The sequence below is a fragment of the Melanotaenia boesemani genome, chromosome 11 (assembly GCF_017639745.1).
Source record: "Melanotaenia boesemani isolate fMelBoe1 chromosome 11, fMelBoe1.pri, whole genome shotgun sequence".
Lineage (NCBI taxonomy): Eukaryota > Metazoa > Chordata > Actinopteri > Atheriniformes > Melanotaeniidae > Melanotaenia > Melanotaenia boesemani.
Window position 1 is genome coordinate 20,115,271 of NC_055692.1, and position 23,632 is coordinate 20,138,902.

General features: G+C 39.6%; 1 protein-coding gene across 4 annotated transcripts; it reads left to right on the forward strand.

Annotated features, from left to right (window-relative positions):
- The first annotated feature begins 977 nt into the window (after window positions 1-977).
- On the forward strand, window positions 978-23,471 carry homer1b (homer scaffold protein 1b). 4 transcript variants are annotated; one of them, XM_041999033.1, is made up of 9 exons: window positions 982-1,524; window positions 6,762-6,918; window positions 8,877-9,008; window positions 12,162-12,254; window positions 14,382-14,530; window positions 20,338-20,494; window positions 20,727-20,837; window positions 20,921-21,001; window positions 21,086-23,471. In XM_041999033.1, the coding sequence occupies exons 1-9, from the start codon at window positions 1,520-1,522 to the stop codon at window positions 21,275-21,277; spliced, it is 1,077 nt and encodes a 358-aa protein (XP_041854967.1). In that variant the 5' UTR covers window positions 982-1,519; the 3' UTR covers window positions 21,278-23,471. The 4 variants fall into 4 exon arrangements, 3 of the variants coding, with proteins under 3 accessions (XP_041854968.1, XP_041854967.1, XP_041854966.1); XR_006012023.1 differs by lacking the exon at window positions 21,086-23,471 and having other exon boundaries at window positions 979-1,524; window positions 20,562-20,837; window positions 20,921-20,944; XM_041999032.1 differs by lacking the exon at window positions 982-1,524 and having other exon boundaries at window positions 6,592-6,918.
- The last annotated feature ends 161 nt before the right edge of the window (window positions 23,472-23,632 follow it).

The following is a 23,632-nucleotide window of genomic DNA, read 5'->3' on the forward strand; positions in this document are numbered from 1 at the left end:
TTTTTATTTTTTCCATTTTTTAATTAATTAATTTATTTATTTATTTTTTACATGGTGCATTCAATTTCTATTTCCCACCAGTGATTAACAGGTAGTAAATGGCGAGAATGTCCATCATATCTACGCCCAGACACTAAATTCATAGACAAGAAATAGAGGACTATTTTTGTGAACCAAGCTTTTAAATGGACTATTTTCTTTAGCTCGCATCATGTGTTACCCAAAACGATTAATTCATCTGTTCTCTACAAATTGATATTTGCCTGAGATGGCTCTTTTATTTATTCATTTAATTTTAAGCAAATGGGGTTATTAAAGATGTTCAATTTGTTCGCACCCATAAGCTTAATAATTATATGACCCTCTTGTTAGATTATGTAGTAATAAAAACTGAGCCTGACCCAATACACGAGCAGAGAATACGAAATAAATCACAAATAGGTTAAAAAAATCATACTGTGATTGACGAATTAAAGATAAGTGCCGAGAGCGCTGTCTTAACAAAAGGGTAAAATAGCCTAATTCCTTGTAAGACAAATGGCCAGATAACTCTAGGAGAATGATTTTTGCTCGTGTTGTTCGTCAAATTTTTGCAGTCTGTTTGGAAGACCTCGTGAATATGTTTTCCGACAAACTTATTTTAAAACAACAAAAGCATCAAATGGCATAATTCCCCTGAGCACCCAGTGACGTCACTGCGGAGGACGGTATGTGACGTTGGCGTTCTGACGAGCTGAGTAGGAGGGAAGCGGATCCAACATCCAGATGTGGAGCTTTGGTGGGCGGGGTGCAAATAGGGGTCTATGCATAGAAAGAATTGGATCAATAAGGCACACACTGCAGAATAATTTGTGCAAATGTCTCAACATAAAGTATGGATAAGGATACCTGGACATTGTCACGTGATTATGTGGAGGAGGGAAAAATGCATTAGTTGATGTTGCAGAAGCACAAGAGATTACTTTATTAGGAAATGCACAGCTAATAAAGAGTGTGTGGAAAAGCTGGAGACTGGACGAAAGAGTGGGGGTGTAGCCTGTGAGCCTGTGGTAATAGGCTATGAGGCAGAGAGGGAGAGACGTGGACAGTGATGCTGCGCGTTATCTGCTCACTAAATGAGGGTTGTCTTTCCCAGTTCAGGCAGCAGGGCTTCTCCACCCTTCTAGCGAGGATCTGTAATTTACACGACAACAGCAGGGCGTCTGTCGGTTCTCCATCATCTGCGCTGGATCTACCACAGAGCTGTTCCAGCACCTAACGCTAAGCGCCAAAGGAGAAGAGCTCATTATCGTGCCATGTGCAGAACGACATATGTGTGAATTCAAGCGGTGACAGAGGAGGGGGAATGGACAGGGGGACATTGTCAGCATATTCCTGCAAACGCACAAACGGTGATAAATTGGAGGCTGTCGTGTAGAGAGAAGACCTTCAAATACGCAGCAGCCAATCCATCAAATTATTTTTTATTGCCAGCGGAAAGGGATCTGTGGTCAGGTGTCGCTTTATTTCAACCACAACAATGGGGTAAGTGTGGTTAATATTATTCCACAGGCTAACTGAGTTATTCCCCCATCTTTTTTTCATACATATTTGCTGCCTCATAGTAGAACTTCCCTTCTACAGAAAGAGCGCCAGGTATGATGACCTGGCTTAACAGTAGATTTATGTTTTATATGAAAATGGCTCCATGTTAAGAATGACTGTATGAAGTGTTTTGTCACATCAAAGCAGTGATGTACTGGACTATAAAACAGAGAAATCAATAATGAAACAATCAACTGATTATCCTCTCTTAAAATAGATGATTAGTTTTTCTAAAAAAAAAGGCCTGCACTTTTGGCCCAGAGTGCTTCGTGTGGACACAAATGTTGGGGCAAAAGTTCATTATCAAACTTTCTCAATCAAAGCATTCAATTAATCTGCTTTGACTTCCAACTACCCATGGGTTTTGGATTTGCTCATCAAAATGAAGCCAGTTTTAAAGTCTCTGTGGCTCCCCATCTTAATTTCTGCCACAGAAGACAGAGACAAATGCAGGTTTTTCAAGGTGCACCACAAATACTTTCAGTTATGTAACACTGACAGAGTACATGTGCAACATTTGGTCTGAAATATTGTCACTCACTGATAGCTGTTTGATGAACTGTACACTCTGTTCCTCATCCTGCTCTACAGGGTTGAGAACTGTACAGTACTTGGTGGAATGTCTGTAAAGCTGCACCAGGCTCCAGTGACAGAAAGCAGTTTTCTGTCGCTATGGCAGCAGAGCAGCCGCTACCTTACACATCCCCAACCACAGGCACCCATAAGTGAATCACCCATAAGCCAAGTGTGCACGCAGCACTCCCCATTTGCATGTCCCCTAACCCTAAGCTCAGCAGTCTGTTTCCCTCACCAAGCCTGCCGTTCATTAACAGCTGTCGCCTGTGGTTCATTGTGATTAATTACTCGGCAGGATCTTAACATTATGGCACAGGCATGACATTATTTCAAGGCATCAGCCAAAACTCTTGCATTAACTATTTACAATCCTCTGGAGGCCTCCAAGTCGCCCACTTTGCCCTCCTACTCTGTGGGCAGCACATCATTCAGTCATGCCCCACTCAGCTTCAGCTATCTACTGGACTCCACCACAGTGGTGACTAAGTTTCTGTTATGCAACAGATTCAATGACTCAATTGATCCACAGTGGAATATTTTGTTAACTGTGATACAATGCACTATCCTGCTTATAGTTTTTGTAACAAAGTCTGAATATGTGCTGCTGTGGATAAAATAAAAAAGGATATATAAGTGCAGCTCTATTGTCTGGCTGCCTGTTTAGCAGTAATGGCACAGACAGAGTCATATTTCACTTCCGGCCTTTTGGCTCAGTGTCAAGTCTGTTGCAGTTCAAATGGTAATGCCACAGAGAATAGTGGACAAAAAAACTGGAGATGCCTATCAATACTTTCAGTCCTATCTCTTCCTCTTCCCTTTGTCTCTGCTTGATTGTGTGTGTAAGAGGAAGTGTGCACCACCACAGCTTAGGTCATCCAACCACTCCCAGCAGATGGAGCAACAGGGAGCTTTCTCATTATTGACCTCACTCTACCTTAAATAAGACCTGCTTCTAGAACTACTCAGATTAGTTAATGAAAGTGTCTGGAAATAAGAGCAACATTTCAAAAGAGAGATATGGTGGAAGAGGCAAGAGGGAAAGTGAGATCTCAGGAGACTCACTGTTTCATTATACTTCTGTTTCATTGTCAGCATTTGCAGAGAGAACTGCACAGTTAAAGGGACCACATTGAAGTTGAAAATATAATATGTCCTTTTAAGGTCTAAAATGAGGCACAGGGGCAAGCTGTTTGGTTACATACTGTGGCTCTATAGTGTGTTCACATCTGCATCAACTGTTTCAAACTAAGTACAACGTTGTGGCCTTATCCACAACTTTTGCACAATTGATAATTTGAAACAATGAACCATAAAAGGTGTCACTTTGGTGCAGTGGCTAGCACTGTTGTCGCAACCTTGTTGTTGGCCAGGGACTTATTCTTTGAGTTTGCATGTTGTTCCTATTCCTGTGTTGTTTTTCTCCAGGTGAGCTAGCTTCCCTTCACATTCCAGACATGTATATTGGGTTAAATAACTTTTCTAACTTGTCCATAAGTGTGAGCATGCACTTCACTGGTGCCTGTCTTTGTAATGGGCTGATGACCTGACCAGAGTTTTTCCTGTGGTACCTCTCAACCATTGTCAGCTGGAATAAGCTCCTTACACAAACCACCTTCTTTTAACTTAATCCTATAGTCCACATACACGTTGGTGAGGTGGTGGGGGAAAAAAAACTGTCCATAAAAATATATCTTAATTAATATGTAAAAAAAAAAAAGAAAAGAAAATACAAGTCTAAATCTTGCCAAGTCAACATCACATTCTCCCTTCTCTTCTTTTTGAAATAACATGTACAACCACTTGATGTGAAGATGTAGATGGACACCAACTTCACAAGCTAAAAGTACTGCTTTTCTAACCCATGTGTCACACTGCAAACAGAGTTTCTAAATGTTTTCTCCTATGAACCTTACACTGTGTCAGCAGGTCAATTAAAGTCCAAAACACATGCAAAACACAGTAACGACCCATAGGTTTTGGATTTGCTCTTTGTAATTTTTCATGCCTGCTGCCACCTACTTCCACTTTACACTGATTTTATTGAGCCTTTAAATCATAATACCGCTGCCTCATGGAAGCCAATATGTCCTTTTTAGATCATCTGCCACAGACAGCTTTATTAAAATCTGCTTAAAGGAAATTACTGTGATTGTATCAAGCACAGTAAATCTTGAAAATCTGTAACTCCGTTGTGACATGTACAGAGTAAGATGAACTGTTTCAGTCCATGTCCTCATCATATAAGTTGTTCTGTGCATCAGTAAAATTGAAGGAGTGTCTTGAAATCAATAATCAAAACATTAACAAAAGTAAAATTTTCATTTTCATTTCTTTAAAAACACCATTTTAAATTAATAATCAAAACCTTACATATCTCTTAATAAGTCATTTGTCCACTATAATCATCATCATCATTATCTGCTTACAGAAGTCATTAAAGTATCTGACATCCTACTCATGTAGCTGCTCATGTGCTCCTTAGCATGCAGGTTGGAGCAGCACAAAGCTGTAGCTCACAGAATTGCTTGTACCACACTGCGTTGCAGTTTGAAGCTTCCCACTCCCTTCTTCTTCTCCTGGAAGATGGGTGGATAAATCAGCACTCCAGCTTCTCCTACATTCATCACCTCCTCCACATTTTCCTCATCCCTCCTTTCTCACTTTTCTATCACTATTCCTCTCATTCTGCCTCTCTCTTTTTTAACATTCACGTTCCATCAGCTGCCCTTGTGTCACGCCGTGCACTCTGAATGCCAAACACCTCCTGCTCCTCTTCCTCAGTCTTCCTCGTCCATCCCCTCCTCCCCCATTCTGTTTTCTGCTTTGCTTGAAATCCTTTTTATTCCATTTCCTGTGACTATGCAATCTTTTTACAGTTCATACACACTTCTTTGACACACCTTTCCCTTTGCCACCAGAGGGTTACCACATGTTGAACCGACCTTTATGCAATCCCATAACTGCAAACTAAATGATACCCTTATATGATGTATCTGATACCTTTACTATAATGTTATTGATGTACCTCTATTTTAAGGAAGCAACATTAAATTGTAAATGAAGAGCAGTATTGAACTTTAATTGCAGCAGCTCCTCATTTATTTTACTGGCTTTTTTAAAAGTTCAGTTGTAGGAGTAAGTGCTGCTTTTTTTGACAACTGGTGGGTGTCGTTTTGGAAGAAAACTCATTGGCACAGGCATTCATGTAAAAATGAAAGCTCAAGAACACTCTGTTTGATACAAACACAATCAAGCAACAAGAACAGCAATATTTTCCACAGTTCCATGAAAATTATGCAATGAAAACGCTGCCAGTTGCCAAGCGGCTATTCCACAGATCATACAGACAGGCTGTGCTTGCATGATGTGTGCTGGGAAAGAGTCAAAATGACTCACAGTACCACCACTTACACTGCTGTCGATGATTATGATAATTCGCGCGCAGCACTCCACAAGCAGCTTTGTGGAGCAGCATTAATCATCCTAGATTCACTCTCTGACTTGCTATATTCCCCATTCCCCATCATTTTCTTTCTCTTCCTGTCTAAAATTCCTCTCTGTCTCCTTGTCTTCATGTTTTTTCTTTCTTTTCCAGTCTTGGCTAATCACCCACAGGAGGGGTGCTGCTGTTGAATTTTAATATTCATTTATACAGCAAGCCTTTGATGTCCCCCATCACCCCCACAGTGCAGTGTAAGCATTTCTCTATCTCGTGTTCTGCCAGCACTGCCAGCCCAGAATATCTCCCTCAGCACCCTGCTTTTTGAGTGTATGTGTGTGTATATGTGTGTGTGTGTATTGACTGTAGATATTACCCAAGAAACCCCAACAATGCTGCAATATATGAGGGCATTGGAAGAGCAAACTGAGAGGTGGTGAAACCTTAAAGGTGGGGTATTAGTGAAGGGTGAATGGGCATAAAAAAGTAACCAACACAAATGGCAATAAATATGAACACTAGTTTGTGTCACACAGAGGTCAATAAGGAATTAATCCATTGCAAATGGATCAACTGGACTTCTATCATCCACAGATATAAGCTATACAGCTGCAAATCTACTTAAACACACATCAGTGCAGCTTTCTCTACAGCTTTCCAACACATTCATGTTACTGTGTTTATGCATGGTGTGTGTCAGTGTATAAGAAACTGCAGCTCTGTGGGGTGTGTCTACAGTAGTTAACCGTGGCCTACTGTCTATATTTAGCCTGAAACCCTCTCCTTCTCTGTGTTCCCCTGTGTGACCCTCACTCAGAGCTGCAGGCACTCCCATATCTGAACACAGACAGGGAGAGTTTCTGTTGGTAGCTGCATGCATTTAGTGTGCTGGTTTTCAAGTAAAGGGTAAATGTATGAGAATAAGCTCAAGGTGCCATTTTAAAGTTAAGTCAGCTTGTTATCCAAGTATACAAGACAATGAGTTTATTTAGCAAACTGCAGTGAACTGCATCAGTGGCTTAACAATGGAGGATGGCGAGTTAGTAATTAGGTTGCCAGGGCGATCTGACTCTCCTGTAGGCAACAGTTCTGGTGGTGGTTTTGGCGAGACGCTGGTGTTGCGGCACAAAGAAGTTCACAACTTCTTCTTTGTTCCCTTCAGGGAGCAGCCCATCTACAGCACGCGGGCCCACGTCTTCCAGATTGACCCCAACACCAAGAAGAACTGGCTGCCTACCAGCAAACATGCTGTCACTGTCTCCTACTTCTACGACAGCACGCGCAATGTCTACCGCATCATAAGCCTGGATGGCACCAAGGTGAGTGTTACTGTACACCTTGTGCAATCAGTTTTAACTTTGCCATCAGAGGTGGTTTTATTAGGGTATGTTTCAGCGTAATGATCTCATCACATTTCATCACTGCCTTCCAGGAGATTTTAGTGTCACTGTGATCCACTGTGTGTTAATGCAGTTAATAAGCTCTGCACTTGAAACTAATGAGCAGACACATCATAAAAGAGCTCAGATTTGCAGGATGCCTGAAGATTCAGGGCTCATGTTTCATTTCGTGTATACAACTGCTGCATTTGTGTGTCTATCTGTATTGAGACTCTACACATATGAAGGGATGTCTTATTAGAGACCCAGGGGTGCATTCCTGCTAGGTATGGTGGTGATTAAGGAAGCTTAGCATGACTAAAGGCACATTAAAGACCAATTGCTTCCACTCATACATGCTGTCTGTTAGTTTTGGAAAAAGAAGAGGCGAAGTTCACTTGTAAAACAGATAACTGTGAGAAGAATGTGAGGCTGAGGAAATTACTAGTGAGCAGCAGAAGTGTGGAGTCAGTGAACAACAGGGTCAGGGTTTGTGCAATTAGTGATTGTGTGGATCGTTTCTGCGATATCAAAACACAACAGAATTTCAGAAACATGACATCTCAGAAAAACCTTGCCTATGTTTTAAAAAAACCGCAACAAAAACAAAGAAAACAAATTGTACAAACTTGTGTTTTCTGAGCTATAATTTTTCTAAATGAAATGTAGATGTTCCTTAACATCACTGGGTTTTGTGAAATTTCTGCCTGTCTGAAATGTTGTTTTCTGTTTTGTTATGTTTTTTTATTCTATGTAAAATATAGTTGTGTAATCTATTTGGCCTTTGTGTTTTCTGCATTGTTATTGCAAAAAATTTGCTGTCTTTGTGTTTGGTCCAGTGTTGTTGAGCTTTGACAGTCAGCTGAGTTAACGTCTCATATCATGCAGCACGCAACAAATAGTTGATCACTGTGTTGTGCAGCAAACACACTCACTGATTGTTTCCCTCTTCAAACCCATGTACAGATGCCAAGAGGAATATCACCCATCATACAACACTGATAATTGATCAGCTATTATGTTTTTTTTTTTTTTTTTTTGCATTAGTATTATTAACAAAGCTGAATTATGTAAATTATGAATTATAAAAATTTTGTAAAACAAATTCTTTCTTTCTTTATTTTGTTTCAATAAATCTGTTGAGCAGAAAAAAATGATTGCAATTACCTCTCATCATCCTCTGATTGCCTAAACTCACATGTTCACTAATATTCCAAAGCCGTTGAACACATTACAAGTGTTACTCAAACAGTCTATAAATAGTGTGTTGAAAGCCAGTCAATTGGCAGCGTTGGTGCTGTAGTGAATATTTACAGGAAGGCGTTTACAATAAACTAAATAAATAAACTAACTGTGTTCAGGAATGAAGAAACATGTCATCCACTGCAAACATGTAGCTTACTATCTATCTATCTATCTATCTATCTATCTATCTATCTATCTATCTATCTATCTATCTATCTATCTATCTATCTATCTATCTATCTATCTATCTATCTATCTATCTATCTATCTATCTATCTATCATTCTGTCTTATGATGGTGCCACATGGTACCAGTGTTAATACAACATTCAAAAAGCCATAATTAACTATAGCTAACACATTCAGAAGCTGTATTTATTTAAGCAAACATCCAGAACTTAGCAGAACTGATAAAACAGGAAGCTCCTGCATTTAAAGAGCTGCCATGCTTTGCAGTTTCAATTAATAAACGCCTGAAATAGCACACTGGTTATAAGATAGAACTACAGTTATAATAACTAACCTGTTATCTATTGTGTAGACTGCTTGTTACACACATACATAAATATACTCTCTCAGTCTGATTACACATAAGAATGTTGCACACACATCAGTGATTAAGGTGACATATTAAATGGCTTGGCTCTCTTTCAGGCAATAATCAACAGCACCATCAGTCCCAACATGACGTTCACAAAAACGTCTCAGAAGTTTGGCCAGTGGGCAGACAGTCGAGCAAACACTGTCTACGGACTGGGATTCTCCACTGAGCATCATCTGTCTAAGGTACAAACCCCATTCACCTGCCCAACAACACACGTTTAAACACCCCCACACAAACCACATTTACTGTACACTTCCCTTGCATCAGTCCCAGGGCAGTTTCTGTTTTCCTCTGCCCCTGAATCCCTGTGAGAGAAATTCATTTCCGCTCTCTTCTCTCTCCAGCTGCTTTCCCCAAAGTGTAGTGGCTGGCTTGACAGCTCATCTGATGGGGCATTTTTCAGTGTGTGTCTGCGTGTTGATAAAAGTTGTGTACACAAGTGTGCTCACTTTGTGATGTGGGGATTTCTAACCTCTGAAGTGTGATTAAGCCCTGCAGTGAACAGGAGAGGCTCACGGTATCCCAACTGTCGGAACAGCACACACACAATACAACCAAACTCAACATTACAGATTCATCCTTTGTGTCAACTGAACAGCAAAACAATGTTTACATTTCTTCATATTAAAGACCTGTTAATCATATTTTGTGCTTGACATTAACATAGTTTTTTTCCTAAGCGTGAAATTCATGCAAATTCCCTGAAGCACAAATATGAGACCTAGTGGTTCTGCTTCAAAGCTGAACTGGCCTTCCAAGCATTTCACTTTGATTTACCATAGTTTACCGATTGTAAGAAGCTCAAACCTGTAAACACAGTGGGATAATCTCCCCTCATCATTGCACAAAAAATGTCTGAGTTTTAGCTTGGTTTTGGTGATTGATTCATTTTACGTTACAAAAAACAAAACAAAACAAAAAAGATATCTCAATCTTTTCTTATTTCCTATTTGAATTAAGGGCTCATTAAGTAGAGATACCATAAAAATCAGGTGTTGCTAAGTAGTCTCTGCTCTATGTGCGCGTTGTCGCCCATAAAATATATATATATATATATATATATATATATAGTTTATTTTAAAAACGAGGAAACGTACCATAAACGTGATAAATTCTGTTGTAAGAACATGAATCAAAGTAGCCTGTACTGTATGCTGATGTTGCAACCTAGAAATATTGGCGCAAAATACATTTTATGGAAATTATTCTCATCAAGCAGAAACATTTCAGCTCTTTTTGTCAAGAATTTATTGTTCTACTCTGATTCCTGTTGTATACACAGAAATGTGGGACAGGTATGTCACTCACCTGCCTGAGTGCATACATGTGTTTGAGTTGCCATAGTGTAGGGCTGGGCGATTAATCGATAAAATCGATAAATCGAATTTTTCATTTCTGGAGATTAATTTTTTTGAAAATCGGGATTTTTTTCCATAGTTAGTTAGCAGCAGACTTAGCCCTCCCTCCACACCAGAACGTTGTTTGTCTGACAGATTTTCAGTAAAGTGACCCTTCACTCGCGCCTGGGATTTAGCTGTACGTATAACTGCAGTGAGAAATGCTGCAAACCCTTGTTAAGAGACAACCTTCATCAGGGGAATTATTCCTGCAGTGGATCCTGTACGATAAGGATCCAGATGGAAAGAGATCACGGATGCATTGTGTCGCATATTTCAATGTAAGATATGAAGTCGTTTATATGGTGGAAGAGCTATGACATTATATGCTTTATTTTTGATAGCATTCATCTATATAAACAAATGAATGTTTTAATAAGTTTATTTATGTTTTGTAAAAGAAAAGGAAAAAAAATCGATTAAAATCGGAAATCGGATTTGGTTATAAAAAATCGGAGATTTTACTTTTAGGCCATATCGCTCAGCCCTACCATAGTGTGTGTGCTGCTTTTGGTTAATAACATGTACCAGTGATTACGCCTATGGCTGTTTTCTGAAAATAAAAATAAAAAGGCTATATGCACTGCCGGGAATGGGACAGTTAAGTTGCCGACATAAAGACATACTCCTGTCTGCTTTAAAGGTGCAACATCAACAATATCACAGTGTCCTCTAGGCTTCACCAAATCTCTCCACTGAAGTATAACTTAATCCTATTTGGTAAATTAGACATTTCTCTCACCATAGCATGCACAGTTTCCCCATACAATGACAAACACGGTTTATAGTCCATGTTTTCACCACAAAACGAATTACGTTATTACGTAATAAGTTTCACGTTTTTACAGTAAACTATCACATTATAATGTGATGAGTTCCAAGTTAATTTTATTTTAGTTTATTTTAGTTTAGTTTAGTTTAGTTTAGTTTAGTTTAGTTTAGTTTAGTTTACAGTTGGCCTTAAGTAAGTAGTAATTTAAAGTATCCATTTAAAGTTCAGTTTATCATATGTTTACAACATGCCCACAAAATAGAGAGGAAAAAAAGCAATATTCAAAATGAATGAAAAACTTTAAAATGTAGGAGGCTTATTTAGGCAATTAATAATGATCACAGGAACTGTCTAAAGGGGATTGAGATGCAGTTTGGCAAACACCTGCCCGCCAATTAAAGTATTTTCTCTGTCTGAAAGTTTTAATAATCTAATTCACTTCTCAGATAACGACTGGGCCACACCCTGCAGCACTTAAATTCAGAGCTACCGCATTTAAATCACCGTCGGTGAGCTATTTTATTGCACTGAAGTGAAATGATATTGAGTTACTTTTTGCAACTCCACTAATGGCGGACACAAGACTGGCTCCAGCGGAGTCGTCAATTAGATTTCCTCTCTTCTCAACCCTCTGCAGTATTGTATACTGAATTACTCTGTAAAAGTGTGGGAGAAGCGTGATTGATGAACCCCACCCTAAAGGGAAGCAGGGATGTGTGCTACTGGGTTCCTGTGACAGTTTGTGAGTGTTTATATTTGCTCAACACCCCCACCCAGCTGAGGGGGCTGAGCTATAAAATGGTTGGCTGTATCTATGTGCCAGACTAAAATAACCCTGGAGATCAACTGCAGACACTGACAGCTTCTGATTATAGGAACGCACAATTATACCCTGGAGTTTGCACTGTATATGTGTGCGTGAAGTGGGTGGTGGATATTTGCAATGGAAAGTTTACCACTGAAAACCTTGTTGGGTTGTGAAGAATTATGAGTAATCCTTCTAAGTTCAGCTGCGGGTCGTCATTGGCAACAGCTTCTTCCTATGTTTGATGGCTGACCTATTACATACTGATCTTTACCCATATCGCACACATGGCTTTACTGAGCAGATTAACCCCCACTACTGTGGGATTTACAGTCCACACTGATAGTTCTTCTGTGTCCAGTTTGCAGAGAAGTTTGCAGAGTACAAAGAGGCAGCACGGCTTGCTAAGGAGAAGAGTCAAGAGAAGATGGAGATGGCCACATCTCCTTCTCAGGTACTTCACAATGTTTACTGTAGCATCACCATTCCTAATAATGGCTTGTGCTGTGGACAGATGTTTAACAGACCAGACAGGCAAATTCAGGAAAAGGAAAGACAAGATAGAAAAACAAACAAATAAACAAACAAACAAAAAAATACTCAAAAACATTGATTTTATTGGCAGGAAAATAACAGCAACATCCTTTCAGTACCAAGTTTAACCAGGTTTACTGCAAAAATGCTCCATTTAAAGTAGACATCCTTCAGCCTCAATGAATGTGAAAGTTTAATTTATACACTTTCACTCACTACGTTTGACTCCTTGATGTAAAAATTAGATTATCATAATTATCATAGCACTGTCATATTGCTAAGGCTAATTTATATTAGTATGTTTTTCGCTGATGAAGCTTAAGTATAAGCTTCAGTACTCTAAAGAGCTTAATAATATGGTCATTTCCAACCTTTATTTTAGGCTCTTCCAGTTCGAAGTTGTAAGTTAAAAATAAATTATTATTATTATTATTATTATTATTATTATTATTAATAATAATAATAATAATAATAATAATAATGGTAATGATGATAAGTCACTTTTAAGTTTAAATAAGTTTTCTGTGACTAAATGTTTTCTGTGTAGTAATACCTTAAATAGGTAATGATTGATTGACAAGTCTAAACATTAAAGATTCTAAATGTAATGTCTAAAAACTACCTGTTTCATTTCATTGTTTTCTTTGAAACATATAATAAAAAAATCAAAATACTTCTACTACTAACTTAATTTATTTATTTATGTATTCATTTTTTTTAAGTGAAGTGCAGGTGGTTTCTGTAATGTGTTTCAGTCCGTAAATTTTAATTTATAAATCGTAGTCATATTAAACTAGTTTGGTTATTTTCTTTGAATGTATCCACTATACAGATTAGAAAAATAAGATTGCTGTTGAGTTGCCATCAATTGGAGAACATACCTGACCTGTTTGTGGGTACTTCTGCGCAAAGGATGTAGATATAAGAGTGTTTTGGGGTATAATTAACTTTGTCTCTGAGAGACAAATTTCAGTTTCAGTGGATAATCCCCAGAGAAATGTGTTCTTTAATCTAAGGGCTGTTAACATCCCCCCCATACTGTACTGCAATCTGGGCTGAAATGCTGCAGGACTTTCCCATGAGAAGTTGTCTTTAAGTGAAGCCAAGAGGACAGCTTCGTTCTCTCCAGGAGCTGTGAGGGGGTGAGGTGGGGGGGGCATGCGCACTCGCCCCATGATAGTGTGAGATGGTGAAAGCAGAGACAGGCTGTAACTGTGAAGGCTACAGCCTTGCTGACACAAGGCTGCAGTGGACTGTTAAAGCTGTCTACTCTGTTCCATCACTGATAGTCAGGGTTTCACCCACATGCCAGCTGGCTTTCTTCTAACCTCCAGATCGTCACTTTTCTCTCCTCCAAATGAACAGAAATATTATTAGAGGTAAATTATTTCTCTAAAACAAGATGAGAAGACACAGAGCTAAATGCAATATGCTGGTCCCAACAGGCCAAGCCCCAGTGGAAACGCATCATGAATAGATATTAAATAATATACTAATGGATGTGGAATACAGAATGTAAAACCAGCTATAATCTTCCTCTTATCTTTCTCTCCCTTCTTACCCATTAGGAGAGTACAGGCAGTGTCATTGTGCGACTGTATTGTGCTAAAATCCAGAGTCTTAATAGCTTTGTTTTATGTGAGTGCAGCAACTAAATGATTTGTCTCTCGAATGATTCTGTGGTTGTATGGGATATAAAGATAAGAATTAATCTGTACTTCTGTAATTTCCCAGTGCCAAAGCAAGCTAGTTAATGGCCTATGGGAATGTAGAATTACTCACTAAGATGTACAAATCTGTAGCAGCACAGCAGCATCGGTTTTGTCATTTCTTGACATTCTGCAAAATCACCAAATACTCAAATACTTCAATGTATAATCTCTTTTATGGGAATAAAGTTATATTTATTATTAACTGGCTAAACAATAAATTGACACTATTTATTTTAAGGAAAACCAAATTCAAACTTAAAATTGTGCTGCATAATCAAGCCCTATTTAATTGATAGGCCTGACATTAACACTGTAAAATTGTGTTCCTCATGCAGGAGTCTCCAGCAGGTGAGCTCTCTTCACCTCTGACCCCTGTGACTCCGCCCATGGAAAATATTAACGGCACAGATGAGATCTGCGACGCAACTCCTAACTCAGACACCCGTACAGAGCCTGCCCAGAATGCCCTGGCCTTCGCACACAGGTACATCCCTTACTGTGCTGTGTTCACTGTCCCTGCTATTATTACAGTACAATGTTACAGTTTGATATTCCACACAAGCAATACAACAATAAATGGATATACACTGATTCTTGTCTGCTGTTCATCTGCAGTACAGACATATTGGTCGCTCTTCTCCTCTGTCTTTCTTTTTGTCTGCGTTCACCTTTATAAACGTTGCATGTCGGCATGTTAGTGATCGCCCTCTATTCATCGCTGCTCTCTCATGCTTTTTTCCCTCTAGGGAGCAGCTTAAGACTTGTCGAGTCTGCTCTTTCTGATAGGAATGTCAGTGCAAGTCCAGAGTACTGCAACACCATGACTACAAAAATAAAAATATTTTCGGGCACAAAGTTTCCCAAAAATAAGTGCCTGGTTGCAGATCAGCAACAGGAAGGGTGCTTAATGTTCTACCTGTTTAGAAACTAATCACTAAGTTGGATAAGAAAAAAAAAGTAAGCACAGTGAAACTCCAGTGAGGAGGAATACAATAAAATGGGTGCATAGGACTTTTTTCTGGGATTGTTTGTGGTATTCTCACACTGTTACTTCATGTGGACCAGAAGAGATGTAACTTGGAGTGTTTCTCAGGATTGATGATCTATTCAAGTCATTTTGTTCAATCTGAGCATGCTCTGTGAGGGACCTCCCACATTTCTAGTTATATGTATGCCTACTGCAATGCAATAATATAAATGCAAATTTAAATCTCTTGTCTGAGTAGGTGCTAGTGTCACCTCTGTGCATGCACCACTATTGTTGTATACATTCCTCTTTGTGTCTAGTTTGCAGACTCAGTATTAAAATGGATCATTTGTGTCCCTTGTGATTTATAAATCTGATTTATATACAGCAGTCTGTGTGTAGATTAAAAAATCTGTGTAAAATGGCTTACTGAAAAGTTGCGGTTGTGAGGTTCTTTGCCAAAAAGGTGTCGACGAAGCGTTTATATAAGACTTATGTAACTCAATGTGGGTAGTGGGAGGCATAGAAAGAGCAAGACAGACACAGAGTGTGTGTGTCAGAGAGCGACGTGCATTGTATAAAGTCTGTACATGAGTCACTGATACCTAAACATCCACAAACAGCACACGCTATCACTGCAGTAAATAAACTGAAAAGAAGGGAATGAATCAGTTTGGGCTGTTAAAATAAGTGCTCTCTAGTAGTAGATTGTACACAGTTTTTTTGTTGTTGTTTGTTTCTTTGTAAAATAACTGTAACTTGTGCTTATTTTACTATTTTTCCTGGCTGAGATTCATTTTAATTAAAGATATCAATCTATGGCTAAACGTATTATTCTTTTGCTGGTGTCTGAGTGAAGAAGCTTCATCTTTTTGTCTTCTTTTATAATTATAAATGATTATTTGGAGATCTTCAGAGATATTTTATGGTATTATAGAAAGATCTGCAGAGTATGTGCTTGGAAATACTTACCGCTACATGATGAACTTGGTAGGGCTGCACAGATTTGTGCAGAAAGAGTGATATATAGAGAGGACACCCACTGCCTGCTGCAGCCCTGCTGCTGATGTGTCTATTAATGCTGCATGCGTGGGAGATGGGGTCGACTCTTGGCATTCAAATGGCAAGTGTGTACATAATGAGCAAAACCTGACACATTTTTTTAGAGGCATATGCGATGGCAGTAGATGCAGGATCATCCTGATATTTTACCACACAACCCTCTTTTTTTTTGGTTTCTTCTGCTCTATGACCCACATTCTCTCACATGTATCGTTTACAGAAGAACCATCAGACTTAGACTATTTAACTATTTGTTAAACAACATAAACCAAAAGGAGAGAATAAAATGTTTGGAGAGTATTTTGAATATGTATGTGTATTTTAGAAAGATTTATACCCACATTTAATAAGACAGCAAACACCTGCTGTTTTTTTTTTTTTTTTTTTTTTTTTAACAGACATTCCCAGTGATTTTGCCATGTCTCTTGGCCATTTGTCTTTAATTAGACAATGACTCGTAGCCATAGAATATATACCACACTGCTGCTTAGCAGGTTTATGTAGGCAGGCATGTGTGGGTGCAGAGGACATGAGAAGAGAGGAGGATGAAAGACAACATTGCAGTGAGTGAATTTCTTACACCAAGTGTAGGTGTGTTTGGCAGATCTTCACTGGACTTATTTTGAATGGTTTTCTGAATATTGTAAGACCTTTTGTTGGGACAGCCACGGTTGTGTGTGAATGGTCTTCTTGTGTTGGAGGATGTAGGCGTCAAGTCTGTGGGTTTGTAGTAGGCTTGTGTGATATGGGAAACTGTGGCGAAGTCTCCTCCGTTCCTCCAGTGCTGCCATGGCAACTGCTGTGCCTCCCTAGTTCTTGAAGGATTGTGTGGGGAGGAAGAACCTACCTGACAGTGAACAGCGGTCAGGACACACCAGGCAGATAGGAGAGCTGTAGAAAAACCTTTGTGTATCGCACATGTTTACACATTGCGTTTGATGGTTTTATTGAGTATGGGAGAAAAATTATGCCTGACATTTTAAAGTAGTAAAACACAAAATAGAGTGTTGATATTTTATTCAAGACTTATGATGCACTGGCAGTATGTACAAGTTATGTTCCAACAAGAACAACAAAAAAAAAATCATTTAATACACACACAGAAAAAATAAATGAAATTTTAAAAATTCTGTTTCTGCATTGGCATGACAATTACATTGTAGAGTGAAAAACATGAAAGATATAAATTTTTACAAATATAAATAAAATGGAAAATGCAAAAACTATTTATTCCACGTCACTATCTGATTCTGTCTCTATAAAATCCTTAGAATAAAACATATATGTTGTTTTTATAATAACATCATTTCCACAATGAGTAGTTCAGTAACACCGCAGCAACTAACTTACCCTCCATGTGTCTTTGTCTCTGCTCTGCTGTCCTCAGCAAGAATTGTGCTCAGGTGTCCCCCTGAAACCTCTCAGCCAGACTCATTTAATGAAGACAAACACCAGTGTCAAACCATCTTGCACTCTTCTCTTTCTTCTCATTCTCCCTCCGTCGCTCTTCCTTATTCTCTCTGTCTGCCTCCATCTTCACATCTTGACGTCTTGCTTGCACTCTGGCTCTCTGAGCTGGTGTGTAGGGTTTATACATTGGTGGGGCGGCAATGCATGCCTTGGTGGCAGCGTTCCTCTTTCCGTATGACTACGCCTGTGTGTGGTTGTGTGTCAGTTGATATGTGCATGTGTAGGATGAAGTGTCGTCTCCCTCCTATGCGTCACACATGCAGACACACTTGCACTCACAGAGGGGGTGGCTGTTGTGTAAGAACTGAAGGTGCCGTGGGAGTCCAGCATGAATTTTATCTGGGCTTTCTCTCTTTCACACTTCACAGAGTGGGCGTTATGGCATAGTGGAGTGCTGCTGCAATGTGTGAGGATATACAGTACAGTATGTGTGTGTGTGTGTGTGTGTGTGTGTCAGTGAGTGGGTGGAACATAACTTTATGACTGCATGGGTCAGAGAGACCCTCAGCACCTCTTGAGTGAGCTAAGTTCCTTTTGTGATTTTTTTGTATGCGTTTGCACTGCTGTGAAGCGTTACTGAGCAGGATGTGGGAGTTGGAACTCCTTATCAGAGATATTTGATTCAGTGTTGGTACTCTAAAAAGATTAGGTTTCATGCAGTCTCCTGCCAAACTTAGACATTATCTGAGAGGCATGGAATGGACATTATGTAAATCTAAAATGATGCCATGTTGTGCATATATCTGACAGATGAGGTGCACAATTTAAATACTTCCCTCCAGACAGTTGTATTTATTCATAAAGTAGCAGTATATGCATTTTAGTATACTATATAGAACCACAAAATATAACAGCTATTATTTACGATGCTTTTTAAATCCAATGTATTTGACAACAAAGCAAGATCAACCAATTGAGGCAGATAGCTGCTCCTCCAGAATCTGCTAGAGGTTTTTTTCATTCCACTGTCACCCGCTGCCCTACGCATGCTCAGGACAGAGGACTTTATTAAAGAGAAGATTCAATATAGTCCATTGGTTTTGTAATTTTTGAAGTGAATAAATTTATTATCTATTGGACTAATGTTGATTGTATAATAGATTTTATTTAATTAGATTATAACTGGATGATAGCTAATTGGACTGAATTGGATTGTAATTGGAGTGGACTATATCCTCAAAGGGGCTTGAGGTGATTTTGTCATGACTTGGTGCCAAACAAACAGAATCCAATCTAATCCAATCCAGTCCAATTTATTTATAGAGCACTTTAAACACAACTCTGTTAACCAAAGTGCCGAAAAACTACAACTCATTTAAAAAACATGTATACCTATAAATACACTAAAACATAGGCCAGGTAACAGTCAAGAAATTATAAAATGACCAAAAACAATTAAATTATACAAAAACATAAATGCATCACCTCGACTAATGTTAAAAGCCAAAGAAAATAAGTGGGTTTTAAGGAGAGTTTTAAAAACAGACAGCAAGGAGGCCTGTTTTATGTTTGAGGGCAGCTTTGGTGCTGCCACAGTGAAAGCCCGATCCCCTTTAAGCTTCAGCCTAATCTCAGGAATGACCAGGAGCTGCTGGTCGGCAGACCTTAAAAGTCGTGATGGAGTGTAGGGCAGAAGCCGGTCAGATAAATAGGGTGGTGCTTGATCATTCAAAGAGTGAGTCTACTTTAAAAGAAGAACTTTAAAGTAGACTCTAAAACCAACAGAAAGCCAGTGAAGTAAAGCCAGAACAGATCAGATGAGCTCTGACTTGCAGGTGCCCGTCAACAAACGAGCAGCAGCATTTTGGACCATCTGCAGGCAAGAGAGAGCAATATGTCCAACCTTTTTGTTATAAAAGCATGAACGAGTCTCTCAAAATCTGTTTTTTAATTAAAGCAGCTTTATTTTGGCTAGCTGCCTGAATTGAAAGAAACTGGACTTGACTACATCATTAATCTGTTTGTCCAGTTTTAACTCAGAGTCAACATTTGCAACCAGACTAGTAACAATGGGCTTAACAAAGGGTGACAAAAGAATCCAGATATGCAGGGAGAGCAGTCGAGGGACCACTAAGTTTCTAACAAAATGACCTCAGTCTTCTTCTCATTAAAACTAAGTTGGAGGCCAGCCACTCCTTAATGTCCCTAAGGCACAGCAGAATGCCCTCCTTAGTCTTTTTAATCAAACCAGACTGAACTGAACAGAATTCAACTGATTCTACACCAACAATGATGAGTTTGCCCTCCAGTGGCACTGGCATCCCTGGACCTTCAGTTTGCATTTAGAACCAACAGATCCAAAGAGGTTCTCCCCTGCCCTCCACTCCGTCTCTTACATCAGAATGCTGTGTGTTGATTACTACCCAATGTTTAGCATAATCACCTCTATGAAGCTGAATTGAAGTGGCATGGGATTTGCACCCCACAAAAGAGGAAGACTCTGCAGAGTTTGGTTAAAACCACCCAGTTGCCTTTTTACCAGGTATCTGTGAGGTTAGAGCATGTGAGCCCCAGCTTGTCACCCTCTGCTTTTTCATCACCAGACTTTGGTATAGTCTCTTTCTTCTGACTGTAAGACTGCCCACTCTACACTTCTATCCTAATCTAGCCTCTTGTAAACTCAATATATTTACACTTGTTTAGTTGCACCTAAATTAAGAGGATTTACACCAGAACCCCTACAGTTTCTGTTGATTCCCTGTTTACAACTTACATCCCTAAAATCAGCATCTTTTGCTGGCAAACTGACAGCACGTACTGTATATTTTATTTATTTTTTTTTGGTTCTGCAGCCCGGCCATGACTAAACACTGGGAAGCTGAGCTGGAGGCTCTAAAGGGGAACAATGCCAAGCTAACGGCGGCTCTGCTGGAATCCACAGCCAACGTCAAACAGTGGAAACAGCAACTGGCTGCCTACCAGGAGGAGGCAGAGAGATTACACAAACGGGTGAGCAAAGCGAGCACAGGAGTGCTTGTTTGTTTTCATGTGTGATTAAATCATTCTGATCAAACAGGAGCACTCATTTGGAAGGGACGCTGTGAAGTCAGGATGAAAGGATGGGAGGAAAAAAACTGAGGAGAGAGTAAAGGGAGAGTAAAGACAAGGCAGGTTGGGAATGAGATTGCGATCAGGATTCTGTTGTGCCAGTCTAAATAAAGATGCCCATTTTGTGTTGTAGGTGACGGAACTTGAGTGTCAGAGCAACCAAACTCCGGTGATCAAATCCCAGAAGACTGAACTCAACCAAACCATAGAGGAGCTGGAGAATACACTACGAGATAAGGAAGAGGTGTGTTGTGTGTGTATAAGAAAGTATGGAAATGACTTGTTTGGAGTTATTTAACACCCTTTAAAACTTTTAATGCTCTTTAGGAAATGGAAAAATTGAAAGAAGAACTAGAAAACATGAATGACCTGATGGAGCAGAAAGACACTCTTACTCAGAAGCTTGAGGTGAGCCACATATCTCCTGAAAAGAACAGTAAATGTCCACGTTTTGGCATCAACACACTGACAGCTTCATCTCACTGTCTACAGGAGACAGAGCTGCGTAGTCGGGTGCTTGAGGAGCAGCTAGCAGGAGCTGAGCAACGGCTGGAGGAGAACCAAGAGGAACAGGAGAATTTTAGAAAGACCCTGCGGACACTACTGGAGCTGCTCGACGGCAAGATCTTTGAGCTGACAGAGCTCAGAGACACCTTGGCTCGGCTCATAGAGGAGGCCAGCTAGAGACAGAGGTTCCTAAGCTTCATATGAGCCATATGATAATTTACTTACACCCCCGATGAACCCACTTCAATCCTTCTCTTCATGCCTCCCTTCCTCATACACCCAACACACATTCAAAATGAGACATTGCACTGCCCCCATTCATATTTTGCTCAAAAAGGGCAGCTGGTTCCCCGTTTTTACCTTGCAGGCATTGAGTTCCTATCAACCACAAGCACTCCCGTGGTTCAAGAAGACGCAGGGACTACCTCAGCTTGAGCTTTCATTGGCTGGTATAGGCATAATCTTGGTTGAACTGGTTACTCCAGTTGTAGAGATGCCTGTGGTGGCTTAGCTGCAACTCCCCACCCTCCACCCTCCTCACACAGACACACATTCTCTTGAGAACTGTGCCTCAGTGCCATCTACTGTTTAACCAGGAGAGCTGCACTCGACTTGCAGCATCACGCTCATGCACAGGCACACAATCACACACTTTTCCGTCCCTCGCTAAACTACCCCACCAGGGGAATGTTGAAAGTCATGTGGAAATAATTGCTGTTAAGACTCAGAGAACTGCGCCAAAGCTGCCAAATCTCCTGAAAATATTGTCCTCTAACTAGCAGATGCTTTGATCCAAAGTGACTTACTGTACAGAGAAGATTTGAACAGAAGAACTCATGTTTAAGCTCGGGCTGCCAGAAGAATGTAACTAGGAACAGAGAATTATAGGATGGCTCCAAAAAACTAGTCAGTCTTAGCTATTTTGGCCTGCTGTGGCATCACTCTTCCCAGCCTGGATTCACAGGGCTGCTGGTGAATGACATCTGGAATACTTCTTAGGTGAAAATGAAGGACTGTCCATTAAAAATCCTACATGATAGATGAGTATTGATTCTTCCAGAGGCAGAAAATTTTATTACTATATTTGAGATGAGAATTCCTGTACTCAGACTTCTTCCACCATCACAGACAACTGACCTGTCTTCCTGCCATACTCAGTGTGGCATGTGTCCAAATAAGGTCTGGGATACCTATCTGGCACACATAAATGGGCATGCTTGTATTTAATACATGTTTATGCTGTAAGACAGAGGAGACCTTGTTTTTGCAACAACAAGGGCCACACATACACATTGAGTGTTAACCAGACAGGCTCTATACAACACCTCTATCCAACTCTATCAGGTACTCAACTCAGTGGACTCATGCAGATAGGTGAAACGCAATTAAGCTAATCCACCCCCTCCCTCCCTTCCAAAAGAAAGTGTACCGCTGTTGACCGCAAAACTGTGTGGCAGCCCTGTGTGGTCAAAGTAGTGCATCCTGAAGGGCTTACAGAGTGTCATCTTCATGTTTGTAAATCTCCACCCTCAGTGAAACTGGCCACAGATTGTCACTCTTCACAGGTGAATACAGAACTGTAATCAGTTTATATTCTTTTTTACACAGGATATATAATAGTGACAATATAATTATAGAATTGTATGAGACAACTTTCTACTCATGCCGGCATTGTAAATGAATGGATGGATGGATAAATCAAATGCAGTAACACCCTGCAGTGGCTTATTGTTGTGTATTAACCCATGAGTATCTCATCTGTAGGTAAACACTGAAAGCCTCTTCTGTATATTTGAAAAGCATAAGGACACAATGTAAACACATCCAGTAGTCTTATTCATTTTGTACCAAAATATACTCTCGCTGTATAAAGCAGCTCTTCCGCTGGTAAAATCTTCAATCCTCTAAATTTCTAAGAAGCTATATCTTCACAAGGTGCTGCTATCTTATATTTCAACAGAGCGCCCTGTTTGCACTGTTATTACACTGTTGTAACGCCATTTTATGTCAACAGATTTGCATTTAGTATTAGCACAGTATAATTATGTAGTTAAATTACTTTCTGTAGTTGGTAACACAGGTTAATACACTGGAATAAGACTCATGTGAAAGGGAATGTTACCTATTTTTCTGTCTGGTGTAACTTTAAACAGTCGCGTGACAGAGACGAAATACCTTAATATTAATGCTATTGTTAATGAATGCCTTTGTACAGTAGTGAATAAGAAGCTTTTCATTCTCCTGTTTTGTAACTTATGGTACTTCAATGTAGGTATTATTATTGTATTTAGAGGTATGAGAAGACTGGCAATATTTTTGACTATTTAAAGTAATTTTGAACTCATGACATTAAAGAGGTACCTCAGGCTAACAATGTTTGTAGACTGGTGTGTGTTAGCAAGTGCAAAGATTTGCCAAATGCTGATGAAAGACGATCAGGAGACACACCTGTTGGTGCTTCAGCTGAAATAAATCCTCTGTTGAATTCATAAACAGCTCCATTAGGCTGAAAACACAATTCTGTGAACTGAG